The sequence below is a fragment of the Notamacropus eugenii genome, chromosome 1, assembly GCF_028372415.1.
Source record: "Notamacropus eugenii isolate mMacEug1 chromosome 1, mMacEug1.pri_v2, whole genome shotgun sequence".
In the NCBI taxonomy this organism is placed as follows: Eukaryota; Metazoa; Chordata; class Mammalia; order Diprotodontia; family Macropodidae; genus Notamacropus; species Notamacropus eugenii.
Genome location: NC_092872.1, coordinates 674,516,962 through 674,538,352, shown reverse-complemented (window position 1 = coordinate 674,538,352; position 21,391 = coordinate 674,516,962). Strand labels below are relative to the sequence as shown.

Below are 21,391 nucleotides of genomic sequence, written 5' to 3'. Positions count from 1 at the left end.
CACTTTCAGATTTGAATTTGCATGTCTCCCATCCCTCCAAGTTTAACTTCATATTTCTTCTTTTATCTCTTGATGATTAATTTTTAGAAGTCTCATCACAACTTCTACTTCTTTTATATCTCTTCAAGAATGAGGCATCCAATCTGGCATTTGTTCCTGAGAAAGGGAGGGAACAATTTTCTTCCATTTTATCTTTCTCTTTGCAAACTTCTTTCTCTTTTCCTTAGATCCCCATGACTTTTGGTTCCAGTGAACAGAATTCAGTAAAGTATTATTAGTAGTGAGTTTTGTGGCTTCTGTGGATTGACCTGAGACCCTAATCACCATTTATAACAACACTGTTTCAATAGGGAATGCTTCATGACTAGTCTGTGACTGATTATCATTCATCTCTAGGGTATTCTTTACTCTAGTCAGGGATAAACCTGAGTGATGAGAAGATCTTCTCATTATATCCTCCCACATGCAAACAGGAAAATTCAACTCACAATCTAAAATAGGAAGCCGTGATGTGGACTAACAACATTAAAGAAATGAATAGGTAAAGTTTTCAAGAAAGGCTAAATTGTCATAAACAGAGAATAAAGTAAAACTAGAAAGTTATACGATTTCAGTTATGAAAGGTCTTTGATATCACTGGTATATTCCTTTCTCCAATACAAATCATAACCCCTCCTCACCTTAGTGGACAATAATCACACACTGACTGCGAGCAAATGCATTCATTACCAGTGGCCAAAGTTCTGGTTTAGAGCCTCTCTGGGGAACTCATACTCAAATTCTTTATGACTCTGTTGGAGCAGTTTTCTAGCACTTGTTTTGTGGGCACAGCCTTTGAGAAACTAATGTGACCTTCATGCTGCATTGAATAGGATTTAAATGGAGAAATTATTTTATATACTGGAGTTAAGTCTAATGTGTTAACATGTAGCACCAAAAATATTCTGGGAAAAAGGTAGATTTTCTACTAAACATTTAGAAAAAAAAAGGAATCTATATCTTTTCTGTATTTCTTTATATAGTTTCTAGATTTTCACATGACATGTATACATAAATGGGCAATGTATACATGTCATTAAAAGGTATTGACAATTATTTCATTATTATCTCTAGTTTCATTATAAAATGTGATTCATGGATGCAATGTAATGTTAAAAATCACATCTTTGAATGTTGTGTATACATAGTATTTTAAATAAAGGTGTGCCTCAGTTCATGTGTCCCCAAAAAGACTGAATGTTAATTGAACTTTTATAATTGAATCATATTTTATATACTACTGGATAGATCACCAATCAAAGGGATGCTATTATAAATGTCTGTAAAGTGAAGGATCATTTATGTTATGTGGTTATGTTGTTATTCAGTCATTTTTTTTCAGTTGTGTTTGATTCTTCATGACCCCATTTGGGGTTTTCTTGGCAGAGATACAGGAGTGGTTTGCCATTTCCTTCTCCAACTCAGTTTTACAGATTAGGAACTGAGGAAAACAGGGTTAAATGACTTGCCCAGGGCCACACAGCTAGTGTCTAAGGCCAGATTTGAACTCAGAAAGATGAGTCTTCTTGACTCCAGGTTGACACTCTCTCCATTGCACCACCTAACTTCCCATTATGTAATTAATCATCCTTTAATTTAAAAAAAATCATGCATTTGGAGATATGTAAGTTCATACATATACATACTCTTCTTCCTACAAAGGAGTAGAATTTTTAGTATGCTAACTTAAGATAATGGCTGACTATAAATGTTAACTAATAATCGTGAGATTATTAGATCATATATTTTAAAATTAAAACAAACTGCTAAAATAATCAATTCCAGGTTCTGGTTTTAGAATTTTAGATGTTATTGCTTAGTGGTAAAATTTACTTGTAAATGACCTTTTTTGTTTTTAGTATAGAAGGGAATAATTTTGCAATTTTATGTTTAAGTGGAATTCATAAGCACATTTTGGTATGACAGTTAACCATTTTTTCCCCTTAATATTCAGAACCAACACCAACCAGCTATTTTGAATACAACTGATATCCAGAAAATTGCAAAAAGTACAAATATTTCTGAAATGTGGCAGAATGACTTAAAACCACTACTTATAGAGAGATATCCAGGATCACCAGGAAGTTATGCTGCTCGTCGGGTAAGAGTTTCTGGGAATATTTTATACTGAATAAATGATACAGATTATTAAAGCCAATTTGGGATCTTGTTCTGAGAGTAAGGGATATTTGGGCTAATGTCCAAATTGTCTAATGTTTGTATTATCTAGATTTCCTCAACAAACACCAGAATGATTCAGTTCAGTGCCAAAACATGCAGTGATCTATTCTGAAAATTTGTTTTGTGCAAGGAGATCATTTAGCACTACAGCTTTATTTGTCAACAAAAGCCATAATGATAAATTTGGAATTGCTAAATTAGTGAAATCATGTTCAACATTAGCAACTGAATTAGCCAGCTAATCTTAATTTTAGCCTTTGTCTGATACATGGACTATTCACTTACATTAATAAAAATGCCAAGACTGCTATGGGAAGGCCCTATTTTAATTGAATTTCCTGTAGAAGATTTATAAGAGGACTTAACTAAGAATCATATAGGATCACGATTTCTCCTTGCGGATTGTATATAATCTATACTTCTAGACAAAGTTCTCACACTGATGGCATCACAAACATATTAATGTATTATAGCATATATATATATAAAGATTAAATTCTAAAATGGTAAGGATTTTGAAATTCAATTACTTTTCTACACTCTTTTCTTACTTTTTACTTAAATTTCAGTGATTTTGCAAAATCTGGAAGTCATTTAACTAAAGTTGTTTTCTACAAAGTTACCAGTGATTTTTTTTTTATTTGCTAAATTGAATGGCCTTTTCTCAATACTCTTCCTTCTTTTTCACTCGGCAAACTTTGACATTGTTGATCACCACCTTCTCCATAGTGCTCTCTTCTCTTATAGCTTTTTGTGACACTTTTCATTCCTTCTGTCTATCTGATTATTCCTTAGTTTCTCTGAAGGATCTTCATCTACGTCAGGGGTAGGCAAACTATAGCCCGAGGGTCAACTCCTGATGCCTATTTTTTGTATGACCTGCGAGCTTAGGATAATATTTATGTTTTAAAATAACCCCCAAAAAACCTCCATTTAAAAATATTAAAAAAAAAACATTTTAAATTCATAGACCATACAAAAAATAGGTGATGGGCTAGATTGACCCAATGGCTCTACATTACCATGGTGATCCCTGGTCTAGGTCATGCCCACAGACCATGGATATCCCCTAAGGCTCTGTCCAGATTCCCCTTCTTTTCCCCCTGTGCTATTTTACTTTGTGATCTCATAAACTCACATGGATTAAATGATCATTTCTAAGCAGGTGATTTTCAGATCTCTTCATCCATCCCTAACCACATATCAACTTGGATGTTCCATAGACATCTTCATGGCCTGGCCTCTTCCTACCTTTCTAGTTTTCTTATACCTTACTTATACCTACATACTTTTTGATCCAGTGACACTGACCTCCCTGCTGTTCCTCACAGAAGGCGATCCATCTCCTTACTCCATACATTTTCATTGACTTGTCCTCCATTCCTAGAATATTCTTCCCCTTTTCTCTCCCTCTTTACTCTCTTTTTTGTTGTTGTTCACTTTTTGATTTGTTTCCAACTCTGTGACCCCATATGAGGTTTCTTTGGCAAAGATACTCGAGCAGTTTGCCATTTTCTTCTCCAGCTCATTTTTACAGGTTAGGAAACTGAGGCAAACAGGATTAAGTGACTTTTCCAAGGTTCCATAGCTAGTTAAGTATCCAAGACTGAATTTGAACTCAGAAAGATGAATCTTTCTGACACTAGGATTAGTATTGTACCTACTTTGTCACTTGCTGCCCCTTGGCTACCTTAGCTTTCTTCAAATCTCAGCTAAAATCCCATCTGTGACAGGATGATTTTCTCAAGTCCTCTTAATGCTAATAATGTCTTCCCTCTGAGATTATTTCCAACTCATCCTCCATGCATCTTGAATATACATTATTGTTTGCATGTTTCCTCCCCTATTATACTATGATATCCTAGAGAATAATGGATTGTTTTTGTATCTCCACTGCTTAGCACAGTGCCTGGCATATCACTGATGCTTAACAAGTACTATGACCTTATCGATTGTATAAATAATATGGAATCATATTAATAAACTTAAATATCTGAGTCCAAATTTTGAAAAGACAAGTTATAACACCATACAGCAACCCTTCATTGTTTTCTTTTCTATAGATTTAGAGTGATTCTAAAAGACTCTGTAGTTTCTGCTGCCCAAAGAGCAATCCTTTATACTACTAGGAATCTAGAACAGTAAAAATGCTTTGGGTTTTACCTTATCTATCTACATGGTAAGGGTATAGTGGCAGCTGTTTCCCTATTCAAGGGATTGTAGTGACAGGTGATCAACTTCTCTATCCTACTTCATAGAACGGCACCTGAAACTCACAAGGTGAATCTTTATGAGAAAAACATCAGATCAGGAAAAAACAAAACAAACAAACCCTTCAACTAATAGATTTGGTGGACACTTTGATTCTTTCTACAGAAATTAGTTATTTAGATAGTTTTAAAAAGTGACAAAAAAAGATCAATTCAGTATGAATCCTGATTAGCCCTGAGACTTTAGTATCTTTGTAGCTTTTAAAAGTCTTTACTGAAAACTTGTTTCCCAGCTAAGGAGTGAATTTGCAACATTATGACTACCATTGAGCCATGCTGTCAGAAATCTTGTTTTCCATTCTAGTGTGCTTTGTGAAAGACTTTAGACCTCCATTGTTAATGAAGACAATTTCTAGAGCATACACCATCTGTCTGCCAGATGTTCTTCATGATATAAATTTTCTTTTAAGTAAAGACAACCATTTACATGGAGAACTGAGAGGGATACAAGAAAGCATAAGTCAGGATCTCTGCTCTCAGGAACCTTGTCAACATTTTTAAAATACGGGACTAGGCAAAGGTTTATAGGGGTTAGGCTAAAGCCTGAAGTGGGTCAAGGCATTTGTGTCCTATGGTTAAGGCTCAAAATTGTTCCTCCTATGTCTTATTGTCCATGGGAAACTTTCCTGGCGATACAGGTGATGACTTGTTAAAAACTTTAATACATACAATCGAGAATGAAATTTTTCTGACATTAAGGCATGCCTTTTTTTTTTTTAGGAGAAGCATCATGATATAGCAAATGGACAGCTACCCTCAAAGTCAGGAAGACCTGAGTTTGAGTCTTGCCTGCACACATAGTGGCTACATCCGTTATATACATATTTATTTGCATATTGTCTCACCCTTAAAATATGAGCTTCTTGAGCACTGTGTTTTTACCTTTCTTGGTATGCCTAAGGCTCAGCATAGTTCCAGCACAGAGTAGGTGCTTAATAAGTGCTTTGTGGGTGGCTAACTTTCTATGTGATCACAGGCAGAGTCACAACCTCTTAGAACTCAAGGCAACTGTCTAAGATTCTAAAATGGAGAGTAGGTGCTGACCTGAACTGGTAAAGGGAGTTGTTTCTTTACCCCCTGAGTTCCTCGTACTAAGAAATGACAGGTCCATTCCCTATCCCTATCTACTACTTTTTATAAAAATAATTTTATGAAGGGTTTCCTTTTGATTGTGCTCCTCTACATGTTTTGCCTTAGACAGCAGCTGACTTCACCTTTCCCATAGTCTTGGATCTGATTCCTGCATACACAAGTGTCTAGATGGACCATACCTGTCACATGACCTAACACATTAGTGAGCTACACAGATCTCAAATGTATAAGTCATGGACCTAGAAACACAGACCCATAGAGTGTTAACGTGTGAAGAGCCTTAGAAAGTATCTAATTTGATAATTTATTTGAAAATTAAATCAGCCCCTTCATTTACAGATGAGGAAATCAAGGCCCAAAGAAATTCAGTGATTTGCCTCGTTATACTGCAGGTGACTGGCCAGACTGACACCAGACCACAGTCCCTTGACTCTGGTTCAGTGCTCACTTCATTTAACACATAGTGCCTTGCCTTCCCTTCCCCCCCAACCCCTGTCATTTTTTCTTCCCTGAAAAATTTCCCATTCCTCTCATTTGCTATAAAGTAAGAGAATGACTTGAAAAAGTAAGAGAAACAGTTCCCACGTTAATGAGAATCATTGTCAACAAACATTCATTTAATAATTGTTGTATGCAGGGCACTGTGCTCAGTATTGGAGATACAAGAGGTATTAGAGAGAGTCCCTGCTGTCACAATTTGTCTCCATACAGAAAGCACACGTTATAGAGAGGCATTAGAAAGTCAGGGTATCCATAACTTCTCAAGTTTCTTCTTGGCTTCCTAAGATGTTAAATGTGAACATTAAAACTCTTAGCACCTGAAAACTACGCCTATCTAGACCAGAGGCATTAATTTCTCTCTCTCTCCCTCTTTTTTTCTAGCACATCATGCAGAGAATTCACAAACTCCAAGCCAACTGGAACTTAGAAGTGGATACATTCTTGAGTTACACACCCTATGGATACCGGACTTTTTCAAATATCATAAGCACCCTTGACCCCACTGCCAAACGCCACTTGGTACTCGCTTGCCACTATGACTCCAAGTACTTTCCACAGTGGGACAGCGGAATATTTGTGGGAGCCACTGATTCAGCGGTACCCTGTGCAATGTTGCTGGAGGTAGCCCGAGTCTTAGACAATCAACTCCTTTCCCTGAAGGTATCTATTTTCTTCTTGTTGGTTTAAGTGAACAGTTATCTTACCAGCTGCTGAGAGTGAATTCTAGGGTCCTGGGAGACTAAAAAGGGCATTCAGAAACTTGGTCTCCAGGTACATTTTGTGCTTTTAAAACATGATTCCATAACATGAAGTATTGTCGGAAAAATATTAATTTGAAAATTGTGTCCTTTGAGGCACTTTCCACTGTGAATAGATTCACCTAATTATCAGAACAGGTAGGCGTTAATCACTTTTACATTGTTCAGTTTTATTTGCTAGATGGATTAGATGTAAACATTTTTTTGAAGGGAACACAATAAATGAGGTGGGTTGAAATGGGTATAACTCAGAAAATATGTTCATTTCATGCTGTTTACAAAGCCATTTTATTTATCACAAACTTTTGATCTGAGAAGTGGAAGCTTTCGAGTGCAGCTCCTAATACATTATTGGTAAAACACTTTCTCAGACTTAATCTAGATGGAAAGCATGAAGCAAAAGTATGGCATTGTTATTATCTGTGAAATCTCAGCTCAATTTTGGGTAGTATAGTAGAGCTTTTGTTATGCTCTCAGCTCAAAGTACCAGGGGGACTCTCAGATGTGATTTCTGTCTCTGTGTTCTTAAGAGCATATTGAAAAAATAACATGTGCTGGAGTGAATGAAGGTATTTTGTTCCAATATCACTTATAACCAAAGTAAACAAAACAAAGTAAAAAAAGTCCAACTTTGTTCACAGGTAATAAATGGTCTGTTTTCTTGAAACTCAAGGGAGAATGCTGCTTTTAGTTTAATGGAGAAAGGAGGTTAAAAACTTATCATGTAATAGAAGTATTAAAGACAAATTTAGCTCTCTTTTATTGGATACACTATACTTGAAGAAAATACAAAACGTTTGTAGATTGTGAACTTTTATTCATTTCTTTTTGAGTTGTTTTTCACTTTTCCTTTAGTCAAGTTGTAGTCTCATTCTCTTGTTTGCCCAAATTAATAGCATGATTATTTTTTCACTTTAGTAAGACCTAAGTGAGTAGCTTTGGGGCTGTGTAGTGTATTTTCATCTTTATCATTACATTTTGACAATAGGGACCTGAAAGAGGAACTTGAAAACTCATTCACATTGAATTATGCGTATGTCTTGAAAGGGGCAGGGTTTTGCCTGGTACTATAATCTGATTCATCATGGAATTGGAACAAATCTATTTTCTGATGACCAAACATGGGAGGATTCAAAAGGTTCAAAAACTTTTCGAATCTCATCCACAGAGTCATAATATCACCAAGGTAAAGCCTGTGTGAGCCAATAGAAAGAATGCTAGATACTGAGTCAGAAAAAGGAGATTTCAATTCTGTCTATACTACTCTTTGAGCATGAGGCTTTAAATAAATCATTTAACGTCTCAGGGTCTCAGTTCCTCATTTGTAAAGTAAGAGTTTTGCAGTAGAGATCTCCTGAAGTGTCTTCTGGTTCTAGATCTACTATGCAGTTACTGGAAGCTATGCAAGCCAGAGTGTCAACCGTGGCATATTTGACCCTACTGGAAAGACTCGGGATATAGTCCTAGAAATAGATTGAATCTTCTTTCTGAGGAACAAATGAATTGGTTGTGGAGTAGCTCATTACTAGAAGGATGGCCACTAGGTGATAGATTCTTTGGCCATGTCAATCTGTGGAACTAAATTAAAACATTTAAATGATCAGTCTATTGTAACCCCATCCTTTTTAGGCAGAGGTGATGGAAAACAGAGGAATAATGAATGTTAAGAGTCATCCAGTATTTAGACTGTTACTGCTAACTTAACTCTTAAAGATACACCAAATCTGAGGTCTTTGTCCAAAGATCAATCTATTGATCTTTGTCCAGTCAGCATACTATTGAATATCTCAAGGACACCTCAAACTCAACAAGTCCAAAATTGAACTTGATGTCTTTTCCCCAAAACTTACCTCTCTTTTGAACTTCTCTATTCCTATCAAAGGCACCATAATTCTCTCTGCCAGAGTCAGAGTCAATAAACATTAATTAACTACTTACTATCTGTCAGGCACTGTGCTAATTACTGAGGGATATAAAAAAAAGGCTTAAAACAGTCTCTGACCTCAAGGAATTCACAATCTAATCAGGGAGATAGCACATAAAAAAGCAGAAAAGCAAGGAGTGGGACATGATGAAGTCATGAAGTTGGAGTGGGAAATGATCTGAGGAGGTATAGTTTCAGAATTGTTTTCATCTTGCAGAAAAATGAGTTTTTGGAGTTATGAAGTCCTTCAAAGTAGCCGGGTAGGAAATGATGAGGAGAACTCCTTGGGTGCCATCCTTAAGTGAAGGAGAATCAGGGAAAAGCTCCCAGATGTCTACCTCCCTCCAATCAGAGGGATGGAGAAAGCTCAGCGTCAGGGAGGACTGAGGAGGTATGAGTTTCTGAGTTAATTTCCTCTTGTGAAATGATGAGTTTCTGGCGATGAGGTTTATCTTGGGGTCATCATCAACTCCTTACTTTCATAGGCTTAGCAAAGTAGCTGGTACATGATAAAGATTTAATATATGCTTCTTTATTTGACACTCTACAAAACTCCAGAAAATCAGTGACCATGTCTTGTTGCTACTGCCACAAATCTCTCATTTCCTTCCTCTTTCTCCACTCACACAGCTACTACCCAAGATCAGATCCTCATTTCTTGCTTAGACTATTGAAATAGTTTTCTAATTTGTCTGCCTCTCTCAAATCTCTCCCCTCTCCAATTCATCCATCACACAAGTGCCAGATTGATTTTACAAAAATGCAAAATTGATCATGTCACTCCCTTGCTTAATAAACACCAGTGATTCCTTATTACCTCTAGGGTCAATATAAACTAGTCTTTATATGGTAAAGAATCTATGAAAGACTTTCACCATTTGTCCCCATCTGGCCTTTATGGATATTATACATGACTTCCCTCCATATACGCTGTGATTCAGATAAACTGTCCTTGCTGCCCCTTATAATGGAATTCTACCTCCTATTTCCATGCCTTTGCATTGGATATTCCCCATGCCTAGAATGCCCTTAACTGTCGTCTCCTTCTTGCAATCCCTAACTTCCTTCTAGGCTTAACTCAAGTGCTATCTTCTATATGAGACTTTTCTTGATTCTACCTACCCTTACCTCCTGCTGCTTGTTAGTGCCCCTTCCCATTCCATTTTATCTATTTAGGGGATCAATTATGTACAAAACTATAGATCTACATGTCTTTCCTAACTAGATTATATACTTCATAAGGGCTAGGATTGTTTTTAGTTCTATCTTAGTGCTTTACACTTAGTAAGCGATCAATAAATGCTCATTGTTTTATTACTTAATATTATTACATTAATATTGACAAATCTTATAATAATGGAAACCAGACAACAAAAAGTTGTCGAATGAAAATAAAAGATAGTTTGTAGGTTCTTCTTGGGGAAGCATTCCAGGGTGTTGGTAGATTTGATTTCATTCTGTGTCCAAAGATAGTTGGGACAATAAAACCTCTTATCTTGTCACACTTATGATGAGCCAAAGCAAAAAGGCCACCACGAAGATAATTGTAGTGTTTATACCAACATTTTCTGTAGAAGATGAAGATATAGAGAAATTCTTTGAAGAACTTGGAAAGATTATTCAAACTAAATCAATATATGCTTTTACCAGTGATTTTATTGCGGAGGTGGGTACAGGGGAGGATGATGAAATCATGTTGGAAAATATGACTCAAGGTTAGGAGATGTAATAGACTAAAAGCTTCAGAAGATTCATGCCTCCATGTCTGGAATACTGCACTCAAAAAGAAGAATGGAAGGTCATGGACATGATGAGCACTAAGCAACATCATAAAATAATGAATTGGCTATGCCTCAACAGATAGGAAATGAGTAGTTACTAATGTGAGAGGCATGTTAGAATCAGATGTTGGCAGACAGTCAAACCATTGACTAGTTAGATAAAGGTCAAAAGAATATCAAATGAAAAGAAAGGTTAACGATAAGAAGACACGATGTGCAATTGCAATAGTTTCAACCATACCTAGTCAAACAAGCCATCAGTGACAAAAGAAGGGAAATGAAAAAAAAAGATATTGACTCAGATTATCACTCTTTCCTATCAAAACTTAAACCACATAAAGAAACTATCATAATGAGGAGGTCAACAGAGCATAATAGAAGCCACTCTGCCTAGCCAATAATTGATCTCCTTGTCAAGAGGAGAGACAAGGGTAGAGACAGAAACAGAAACAGAAACAGAAACAGGGAGGGAGGGATGGAGAGAGAGAAAGGAAGGGAGAGAGAGAAAAAGAGAGAGAGAGAGACAGACAGACAGACAGAGACAGAGAGAGAGACAGAGAGAGACAGAGACAGAGAGAGAGAGAGAGACAGAGAGACAGAGAGAGACAGAGAGAGAGAGAGAGAGAATGGAAAGAAAGAATAAAGAAGAGAGGGGAGGGGAGGGGAAGGAAAGAAACAGCCATGGGGAACACCAATTTAGAATACAAACTCATGTGTATTCATCTTCATTGTGTAAGAAGATAAATGAAGACTCCAAGTAGTATTGTCTCATAAAACATCAAAAAGCAGTAGAACAACAAACAGCTTTATGGCAAAATTGGCATGAAACCCATCTAAGAACACTTATAGATGGACTGATGGGAACAGAACGTGAATATAAAATGAAGCTAGTTTGCTAGCATTTCTATGACAACCAATTGTGAAATCAATTTGGACTCTAATATCTATATCTTTGATGTGCTATATGAAGAAATGGAGATAGCATATAACAAGTTCATAAGACTTGCTGGATCAGACTAAGAACATATTAAAGACTATGTGCTGGAAGCAGCATAATTTTGAAGATGTTAAGGGAATGTTTTTACAAGACAGCTTAGGGAGGGATAGATACCAGTGAAGAAAAGGATCACAGTCTATATTCTTATTTTTTAAAAGGTGATAGAGAAGATATCAACAATTACTGACCTACATGCCTCCTTTCTTATCATTACATGATACAGCACAGTGCCTGACACACATGATAGACACTTAATGGTTGGTTGATCACTTGACTTGACTTGACTTTATATAACCTTTATAGGTTTCTTTTTATGAAAGCATGAAAGTGAAGCAGCAGCCTTTCTTGAATGATTTTCTACAACAGACTACATATTTAAAGTCACAAAATTGAATAAAAGGTACAGGAAATATAAAATCTCTCTGTGATTATTGCTTGTTAATTTAAAAGAAAATAAAGCAAGTAGAGCAAAATATAGTCTTAAAGGTTCTCTTTCAATGAAAGGTCTTTGATGGATGTATTGGGATCATCCAAGGCCAGTTTGTAAATACACCAGGAGAGATAGTCTGGTTTGATAACCCTCTGATTATTAACATCAAGAGAGGCATGAAAAAGAGAGTCATATGCTTGCCAAATGTATGTGTTGTTGTCATGTAGGAAGTCCTGATGAGAGTCCAAATGAGAGATTCCCTATGGATGATGAAGTCTTCCAAATGCTCTTGCTAGTATAGGATAGTGTACTGACTATATCAAGACCGAGAAGAGGTCATCTAATCCAACTGTAATTGACTTTCAAACTAGGTGACTTGCCAAAGGTCAGACAGTACCTGGCAGAGCTGAAATTCTAATTTAGGTTTTCTGATTCTAGACCTGAGACTTTCCAATGTACTTTGCTGCCTCCCCAAATGTATTCTAATGTAAGACATCAATAAAAACTTAATAAAAATAAAAGAAAGAGTATTCAGTGCCTTTTCTAAATGACTTGTTATAGAGTCAAAACTATGAAGACAGAGAAATGAAGCTAGTATAGGAATGTGTGTGTTTGTCCTTCGTTGCCGAAGAAGACCATGCCATCAGAGAAATGACATGACTTGCACTTGACTTTGTTTTGAGTGAGGGAGGGCTGTGCAGGTCACCAGCCTCACTTCTCCTCCAGAGATATCTGAATCCAGTTATCAGAAAGTCATCAGGATGACTGGAGATGATCCAGGATGAGGCAATTGGGGTTGTGGCTTGCCCAAGGTCACACAGCTAGTGAGTGTCAAGTGTCTGAGGTGAGATTTGAACTCAGATCTTCCTGACTCCTGCACTGGTATTCTGTCCACTGCACCTCCTAACTGCCATAGTATAGGAATAATGGACATGGAGAAGAGGGGTGATTAAAGGATTGGACAGAATATTGAGAATGAAGGATGAATGAAGTAGTGAGAGAGGTGGAAAGACAAGAGTTTGTGATAAAAGAGGGAAGTTTCAGACTTCTGCGTCTTGGAGGGGGAGCAGTTTCAAGTGACAGTTTAAGGAAATTTGTCTACCTTTATGGGTGGAGATGAAACTCTTGGAAGTTGGTGAACTGAAAGGCTCAGGTGTTTGGGTCATCATCAATATTAATACTAATGTCATCAAAGCTGTTGGGAAGGGTTGAGTTGTAGAGGACAACTATTCAGGTGCTGAAGTCACTGAGAAATGTGTTGCAAGGGAGAGGGATTTTTACCTAGGCAGGAATTGGTCCTGATTGAATTTTAGAACCTAGAATCCATGGTCTGTGAATTACAAATCCATGGTCTGTGAACTCAGAAGGGGAAAAAAATTGCATCTTTACTTTCACTAAACTAATTGAAATTTATCATTTCAAAATTAAAAAAATATTCTGAGAAAGTGTCCACAGTCTTTACCAGACTGCCCAATGTGTCCATGATATAAAAAAGGTTAAAATTCCTGGCTTAGAGGATGTGATTTATTAGCCATAGGACAAAAGGAATAGCAGATAGACAGAACCTTGCAGAATGAAAAGATCCCATGTTCCTAAGGGACAGCAATCTAAGGAAAAATATTCCAAAGGACAATAATGTCCAAACTACTTGCAATTGCAAAAGCCCCTTGTTTTAGCACTAATATCATTTCAGTGATACTATATGGCTGAGAATCATGGAATACTAGCTTCCCAGAGGAATCAAAATGACAAGAAACCGAAAGTCAAAGCTGACTTTTGCAGCAAGGATAACATCTGCAAGACTTTGTGTATATAACAATATCCAACACATGTGCCTGGGAAAGGAGGTCAGCTGCTAACATCATTAGAATGAGTGCTAACAGAGGTGGAGCCCAAGTATATTAATGGCACTCTGAGGAACCAGAGGAATACCTCTAGCCTGTTGGACAGATCCTGTATGGAGAATTTATGGCAAAACAAGGACAGTAATTGCATAGGATGAGAGGGTGAAGAGAAGTTGGGATCTGGAATGGTGGAGGAAGGATCTATACTTGCTGAATCATAAAATATAAATGTGTGTATAAGATTATATTTTCCTTTTTTTATAGTTTTATTTTCAAATTAAAAAGAAAGCTTTAGGTAGTAAAGTTATTTTTGTAAATAGCCTTCATTTTATTTATTTATTTATTTTTTAAATCAGAACTCTTCAGCCTCCAGGCCAGATCTATCTCTCCAGCTTATTTTCTTTGATGGTGAAGAGGCTTTTCTTCACTGGTCTCCTCAGGATTCCCTCTACGGCTCTCGACACTTAGCGGCGAAAATGGAATTTACTCCACATCCTCCTGGAGCAACAAATACAAACCAACTACATGGCATTGTGAGTGGGGAGATGAATATACACACAGGCATGCGTAATATGATGTGGGTATACACACAGGTGTATATGAACACACATGTACATGCATATGTGAAAATGTGTGTATGCACATGGCAGATATGCAAAGGTTATCTAGTGTAAGCCCTGGCCTACAAAGGGAAAATGTAGTCTTGTTCCACTCTACTCTTACCTTACATATGAATGTAGAAAGAACATGTTCTCATTTCTCCTAAGACCTTCTTTAAGACTGGGGTAAGTGAATTCTCTTTACTGTCAGTCTAGATCTATGTGGAAGGCAATGGGAAGCATGTATATGTAGCATTTGTGGAATGTGCTGTAACCTGACACATGCCTTGTCACTCTAGTTTTTTATTATTTCTCTTATGGACAAGATAGTCTAGCAGTGACACTATATGGAGTCCAGGACATCTGGAATCAGGCAGGAGGAGCTGGAGGGGAAGGTGTCTGGCCTGGCTGTAGTAGGCAATTATTTCTGTGTTAACCTCAAAATGAGATTTTATTTTGCTATTCCAGATCAAATTAAAATAAGAGGCATTTCTTCTCAGCTAAATTCTGGGGGGGGGACCCTGAATTCTCAAAGGCTGGCTATGTCAGCAGAGCACAAACTTGAATAGCTGTTCTTTCTGGAGTAACCTAGAGCATGAGGGAGCTACCTATGTCTGTCATCTGAGGGTCTGAGTATGTAAAAGCTTGTCATCAGAAGGTTGGCCAATTCTTTAGGCTACCAGTACTCATGAAGGTGCCCTATTGAAGTATAGACAGGTTGCAGTTTGCGTTTATGTGGGGATCAATGGCATCCTAATTCTCCAAATAGTCAAATATTGAAGTGAGATATATCACCTATGCAAGCTGATGATAAAATATATGTAATACATTTATTCATTTATACCTCTTCCCCCGTAAGATCACCAATGATTAAAATATTGTATTCATATGTGAGAATAGTCTACAACAATGGTAAAACAATGGTACATTTTTTTTTTATCTCATAGGATTTGCTTGTATTACTGGATTTAATAGGTGCTCCAAATCCAACCTTTCCTAGTTATCTTCAAAATTCTCTTCGATGGTTTGGAAGACTTCAAGCGATTGGTAAGATACTAGTAGTATTATATATTAAAAAGGGACAGATTCCTACTAAACAAATTGTTATTCAAATGAATATGTGATTTTACTGTCATTGGTGTTCTTTTTAATGATACAGATCACAAAGTATCGATGTCTGTCCTTTTTGTAGGACATTTGTCCTTTGCTCCCTTAAGTTTGCCACAGGAGTCCTGCCCAATATGAGAAGGACCTTCCTAGAGTTTTTCTGACATCCGAAGGATATCAATGGAGCACACAGGCTATCCATTCTTCTTTTATGACTTTTTTGACTTTTCTCTCCTTTTTTTGGTCATCTTTTTACACCTTACTCCCTGCTGTATTCTCTGTAATCTAATGATACTAGCCTCCTATCTGTTCCACAAATGAAACACTCCATTTCTTGGCTCTGAACATTTTCTCTGGCTGTGCCCCATGGTTGCAATGATCTCTCTCCTTATCTTCATCTACTGACTTCCTTTAAGCTACAACTAAAATCCATCTTCATCATTGTATGCCTGTGAAACCTGGAGAGTCTACCCGTGCCATGCCAGAGAATGGAAGAGCTTCCATTTGAATTGCCTTAGGAAGATCACCTGGCAACATAAGGTACCAGACGCTGAGGTCCTCTCTCGAGTTGAACTGTCAAGCATTCAGATTCTACTGCAGAGAGCTCAGCTCTAATAGGCAGATATTAGTCTGCCAAAAAAGAATGAAATGGTCCAGATTGGAAATGGTCAAATGGTCAAATCTTTTGTACTGATCATTAATGGAATTAGAGCTAAGAATGGCAGCTACATTACCAGCCTGAACTGATAGGGAGACCCAGTCTTGGAGAAAAAAAAAGACTACTATGAAATTCCCCAAATGAAAACCAGTCATTCTTTTCATCACTTTCTCTTCTGAGGTGGCTGCCTTTTCTGTTGTTCTTCACATATCTGTACTGCCTCTGATAACTTAATAGCCTGTTGTAGCTATATATGCATATATATACATGTATATACACACACACATATATATATACATGTATATACACACACATATATATACATGTATATACACACACATATATATACATGTATATACACACACATATATATACATGTATATACACACACACATACATATATACATGTATATACACACACACATATATATACATGTATATACACACACACATATATATACATGTATATACACACACACATATATATACATGTATATACACACACACATATATATACATGTATATACACACACACATATATATACATGTATATACACACACACACATATATATACATGTATATACACACACACATATATATACATGTATATACACACACATATATACATGTATATACACACACACATATATATACATGTATATACACACACATATATATATACATGTATATACACACACATATATATATACATGTATATACACACACATATATATATACATGTATATACACACACATACATATATACATGTATATACACACACACACATATATATATACATGTATATACACACACATATATACATGTATATACACACACACATATATATACATGTATATACACACATATATATACATGTATATACACACACATACATATATACATGTATACACACACACATACATATATACATGTGTACACACACATATGTACATGTATATATGTATGTGTGTATATGTATATATAGTTACGCTATGCATAGTACTACATACTAGTTATAGTTATGCTGTATATATTATTTTTTCTTCATTTGGTTTTTCCCATGTATTTTCTTAATTAAGCCAATATCTTTTGAGTTCTCTCTGTTCCCACAGCCATTCTTTTAACTCAGAGGCCTTAACCTGACATTCATGAGGGATGTGTGGATAGATTTAAGAACATCCATGGACATGGGTAGGAAACACAATTACATATTTTTTCTCCCAATATAATTGGGTTCCTTTGTAATTCTATGTATTTATTTTATGCATTTGAAAGCATTACTCTAAGAAGGTACCCATAGGCTTCACTAGATCTCCAATGGAGGTCCAAGACACAAAAAAATGTTAAGAATCTCTGGCCTAAATAAAGGCCCTCATGTGGCTATTGTGGTGAGTCGGATTGTGCTATCTAGTTGGCTTTCAGAACGATGCCAGAATTGTCGAAGAGATTCAAACCTCTGTACCTATGAATTCACTTTAAGCTCTGATTAGATATTCCTGCAGCTGCTTACTTGGTGTTTCATTTGTGAATTGCAGAAAAAAAGCTACATGAATTGGGTTTACTTCAGAATCATTATTCGGAGACACAGTATTTCCAGGGCCATATGTATCGAGAACAAATCCAGGATGACCATATTCCATTTTTAAGAAGAGGTAACAGATTTTTTTTAGAACATTACAAATTTTCATTTTATTCTAGGATTCAGAATAAAGAATTATGATTTGTGATTTGTACATAAGCTTTCCTTATCAAATACAACCAAAATAAAGTTGGTGTAACCAGATCTAATAGTTTTTAGATGGTATTAGAAAGTTTATTAAGTTTAAAGGAAAGAATACAGTCCATTCTGGAGTAGCCGAATGAATATTTCTTACTGATTATAATATATTCAAAATTCAAATCAATATCAGAAGTTGATGAATAATAATATGTAAGCATTTTAACTGTACAAAGCAAGCTAACAGGATTTGAAAGACTACGTGGCAAAACAACAGTAGAGAACACAGATGTTAATAGATATTTTTGATTCCTCTTCAGTTGCCATGTGGTGGTTCATAGTTTGTCTATGTACTAGGAGGTTAGCTGTTGAAAAGGCACAGCGGGGGTCAGGCAAGACAAAGTGAGCTCTAAATGAGGGCGTCATTTAAATAGTGAGGGCTTCACCTCAGCCCAATCCTTATCTGCTCTGTAAGAGTGAGTGGAAAGACGGGCCAACGTATAAATACAAATCCACGATCATCAAGTCCTGGAACTTGCCCAGTTCTAGTCAATGGGGACTTCCCTAAAAGGTGGACAGTTATTTTTCCCTGCGATTCACACAGACTTCTCAAAAGCCTCTCAGCTGCCTGGGATTCTCATGAAGATTTCCAGCTGTCCCAGCAATAACTTTCAAACACCACAATTTCTACCCATACACGGTGTCTTCAAAGAGAGAATTTACAATATGTTGTTTTCCAATAAAACTTATGGGTTAATGGAAAGCTTCTGGAGAGTGTTGAGAGAGATGCCACATGTTTAGATGACAAAAGTCAGCCCATAGCTCTGTTAGAAATGGCAAGACATAGGAACACTTTCTACAGAGAGAGGATGCTAGGGATTCAGTGTCATGAAAGGAAGGAACTGAAGTTGCTTGGTCCTTCTCATGACCTGCTTGGTCAGTCAGGGGCTATCTCTAAGGTTTTTTAAGTGCCAGGCATAGTTCTGGAATGGGGCAATTAAGTGTTACAGCGAATAGAGCCCTGGACCTGGAGTCAGGAAGACTCATCTTTCTGAGTTCAAATCTGGCCTGAGACACTTACTAAGTGTGTGACCTTGGACAAGTCACTTAACCCATTTTTGTCTGTTTCCTCATCTGTAAAATAAGCTGGAGAAGGAAATGGCAAACCACTCTAGTATCTTTGCCAAGAAAACCCCAAATGGGGTCAAGAGTCAACTGAAAAACAATTCAACAGTAACATGTAATGCATATATAATATAATAATATATGATGTAATAATATGTTATGTAATATAATATAAGGTAATGTAATGTAATATAATATAAATCCCTGGGGACCACATATTGACTTAGTTTTAAACTATGATGCTATCTATACTTTTTTTGTATTTTGATTTATTTATTAAATTTTAATCTAGCTCCTGAGTGTTGTGGGCTTCATGCAGCCTGGCCCTGTGTCTACTGTAGGTGATAGGGAACCACTGGAATTGATTACCTAGAGGAGTGTTATAATTAGACTTGTACTTTAGGTAGAACAATTTGGCAGCTCAGGAATAGATGGACTAGACCAGGGGTGGGGAACCTGCAGCCTTGAGGTCACATGTGCCCCTCTAATGTCCTCAAGTGTGGCCCCTTGACTGAATCCAAACTTCACAGAACAAATTTCCTTAATAAAAGGATTTGTTCTGTAAAACTTGGAATCCGTCAAAAGGCCACACTTGAGGATCTAGAAGGCCACACGTGACCTCGAGGTGGCAGGTTCCCCACCCCTGGACTAGAGTGTGAAGAGATTTGAAACAGAGACCCATCAGCAGCTCTTTTGTAGTTCAGGTGTGAGGTGATGAGGGCATGCACCTGAGGGATGGTAGTGTCAGAGGAAAGAAAGGGGCATTTACAAGAGAGGTTTGAAAAGTAGAAATGAGAGGACTTGATAGCTTACTGGATATGGGGTGGGGAAAGGCTGAGAATGGGTGAGAAGTTGAGGATAACACCTAGGTTTCAAGATGAGTGACTGGCATGATGGGGTTAACCTCAACAGGAGTGCGAACTAGTTAATCTTTAAGGTCCCTTTCAGCTTTGATGGTCTCTGTTTCTTTGGTTAGAGCAAGTTACAGGGCAGCAATAACACAGATAAGTACAAGTCAAGGCAGATATACCTACTAGAGGTCAACGCACACACAATCAGGTGAGGAACTGGCATCACGGTAGATATCACAAGGGATACAAGAATGAGTAAGACATGGTCTTGGGCATGTGAGTGAGTGAATAATGAGTGAACGAATGAATTAATGAATGAATATGGAGTACAAGAAGAAGGAACAAGGAGGTACAAGCTATTTTAATTGCTGCCCTTATGTACTTTGGTACCCCCATTTAAAAGTCTACTTGTAGTGGGACAGTTCTTTGGTTTTCTTATTGCATGAAATGCTCACTTGTTTACAGACAAATTCTTTTTCTTTTAGGTGTTCCAATTTTACATCTGATACCCTTCCCTTTTCCTGATGTCTGGCACACTATGGATGACAATGAAGAAAATCTGGATAAGCCAAGTATCAGCAATCTCAACAAAATCCTACAAGTCTTTGTGTCCGAGTATCTTCATTTGTAATATGCACATTACGGGGAAGGAGGATTAATTACTTTGAACATAGTGTCAGACATTTGTGTCCAGTTTTAAATTCTTACCCCAAGATAGTTCTGCATGTGCAATTCCTATAGAGACTTATTCTATGATGGTCTTGAACGTGTAGTTCTTAAAATCTACATTCTTTCTGGTTCTAAAACAGCCTTATTCTTTAATTTCCTCTTAGAGGCAAAGGCATAAACCATTCGAGAGAATAGCCTTAAACCTCCCCAGATACCCAACAACTGGAACAAATTAGGTGCACATATTCAGTTCCAAGGTCTCCAAAACAATACTTAATGATGGTGTTATGTGCAATTTGTAGAGTTAGTTTTGTGATTTTTCATACCTTAAAATTTATTTCATTTAAGACAAAGTAGAGATGCAGTTGAGAGAACTCAAATTCTCTTTCAGAAATCATTGTGGGATTTTGTTTTTAGTATGTGTGTGTGTGCATGTGTGTGTGTGCAAATTAAAATCAGAATTAAATCCCGTGCTGTGAATTTTTTTAAACTGAGGAATTATATTCTGCAATATTAGGTAGTTTTGAATTATTATTTTTTTTCTGGTTGATCATAGTATTTAGAGTTGGAAAAGATTATCTAATCCATTACTTTCCAGATAAGGAAACTGAAGTCCTAGGAAGGGAAATGACTTGCCCAAAGTCACACAGGCCTAGTGAGTCCTTGCCCCTACTGCATGCTGCCTCTCAAGTAAAGTTTTTATAGTCACTGTAAAATATATCCAAACTGGAATAATTTTTTAATATATACTTTATTTTTCAATTCTCAATGTTCACTTCCACAAGAATTTAAATTCAAAATTTTCTCCCCATCTCTCTACCCCCTACCCCAGGACAGCATGCACCC

The 21,391-nt window shown here is 36.8% G+C and overlaps 1 protein-coding gene across 2 annotated transcripts in view; it reads left to right on the top strand.

The window, feature by feature from the left end:
• QPCT (glutaminyl-peptide cyclotransferase) overlaps positions 1-21,011 on the top strand; it is a 34,144-nt gene extending 13,133 nt beyond the window's left edge. Inside the window, exons 2-7 of one of the 2 annotated variants that reach the window (XM_072635856.1) lie at positions 1,994-2,140; positions 6,465-6,743; positions 14,174-14,350; positions 15,364-15,463; positions 17,719-17,835; positions 20,362-21,011. In XM_072635856.1, the coding sequence (XP_072491957.1) occupies positions 1,994-2,140; positions 6,465-6,743; positions 14,174-14,350; positions 15,364-15,463; positions 17,719-17,835; positions 20,362-20,507 (966 nt within the window). In that variant the 3' untranslated portion in view covers positions 20,508-21,011. The remainder of the gene's footprint in view (positions 1-1,993; positions 2,141-6,464; positions 6,744-14,173; positions 14,351-15,363; positions 15,464-17,718; positions 17,836-20,361) is intronic. The other variant, XM_072635857.1, reaches the window with a different exon arrangement.
• Positions 21,012-21,391: the final 380 nt, after the last annotated feature.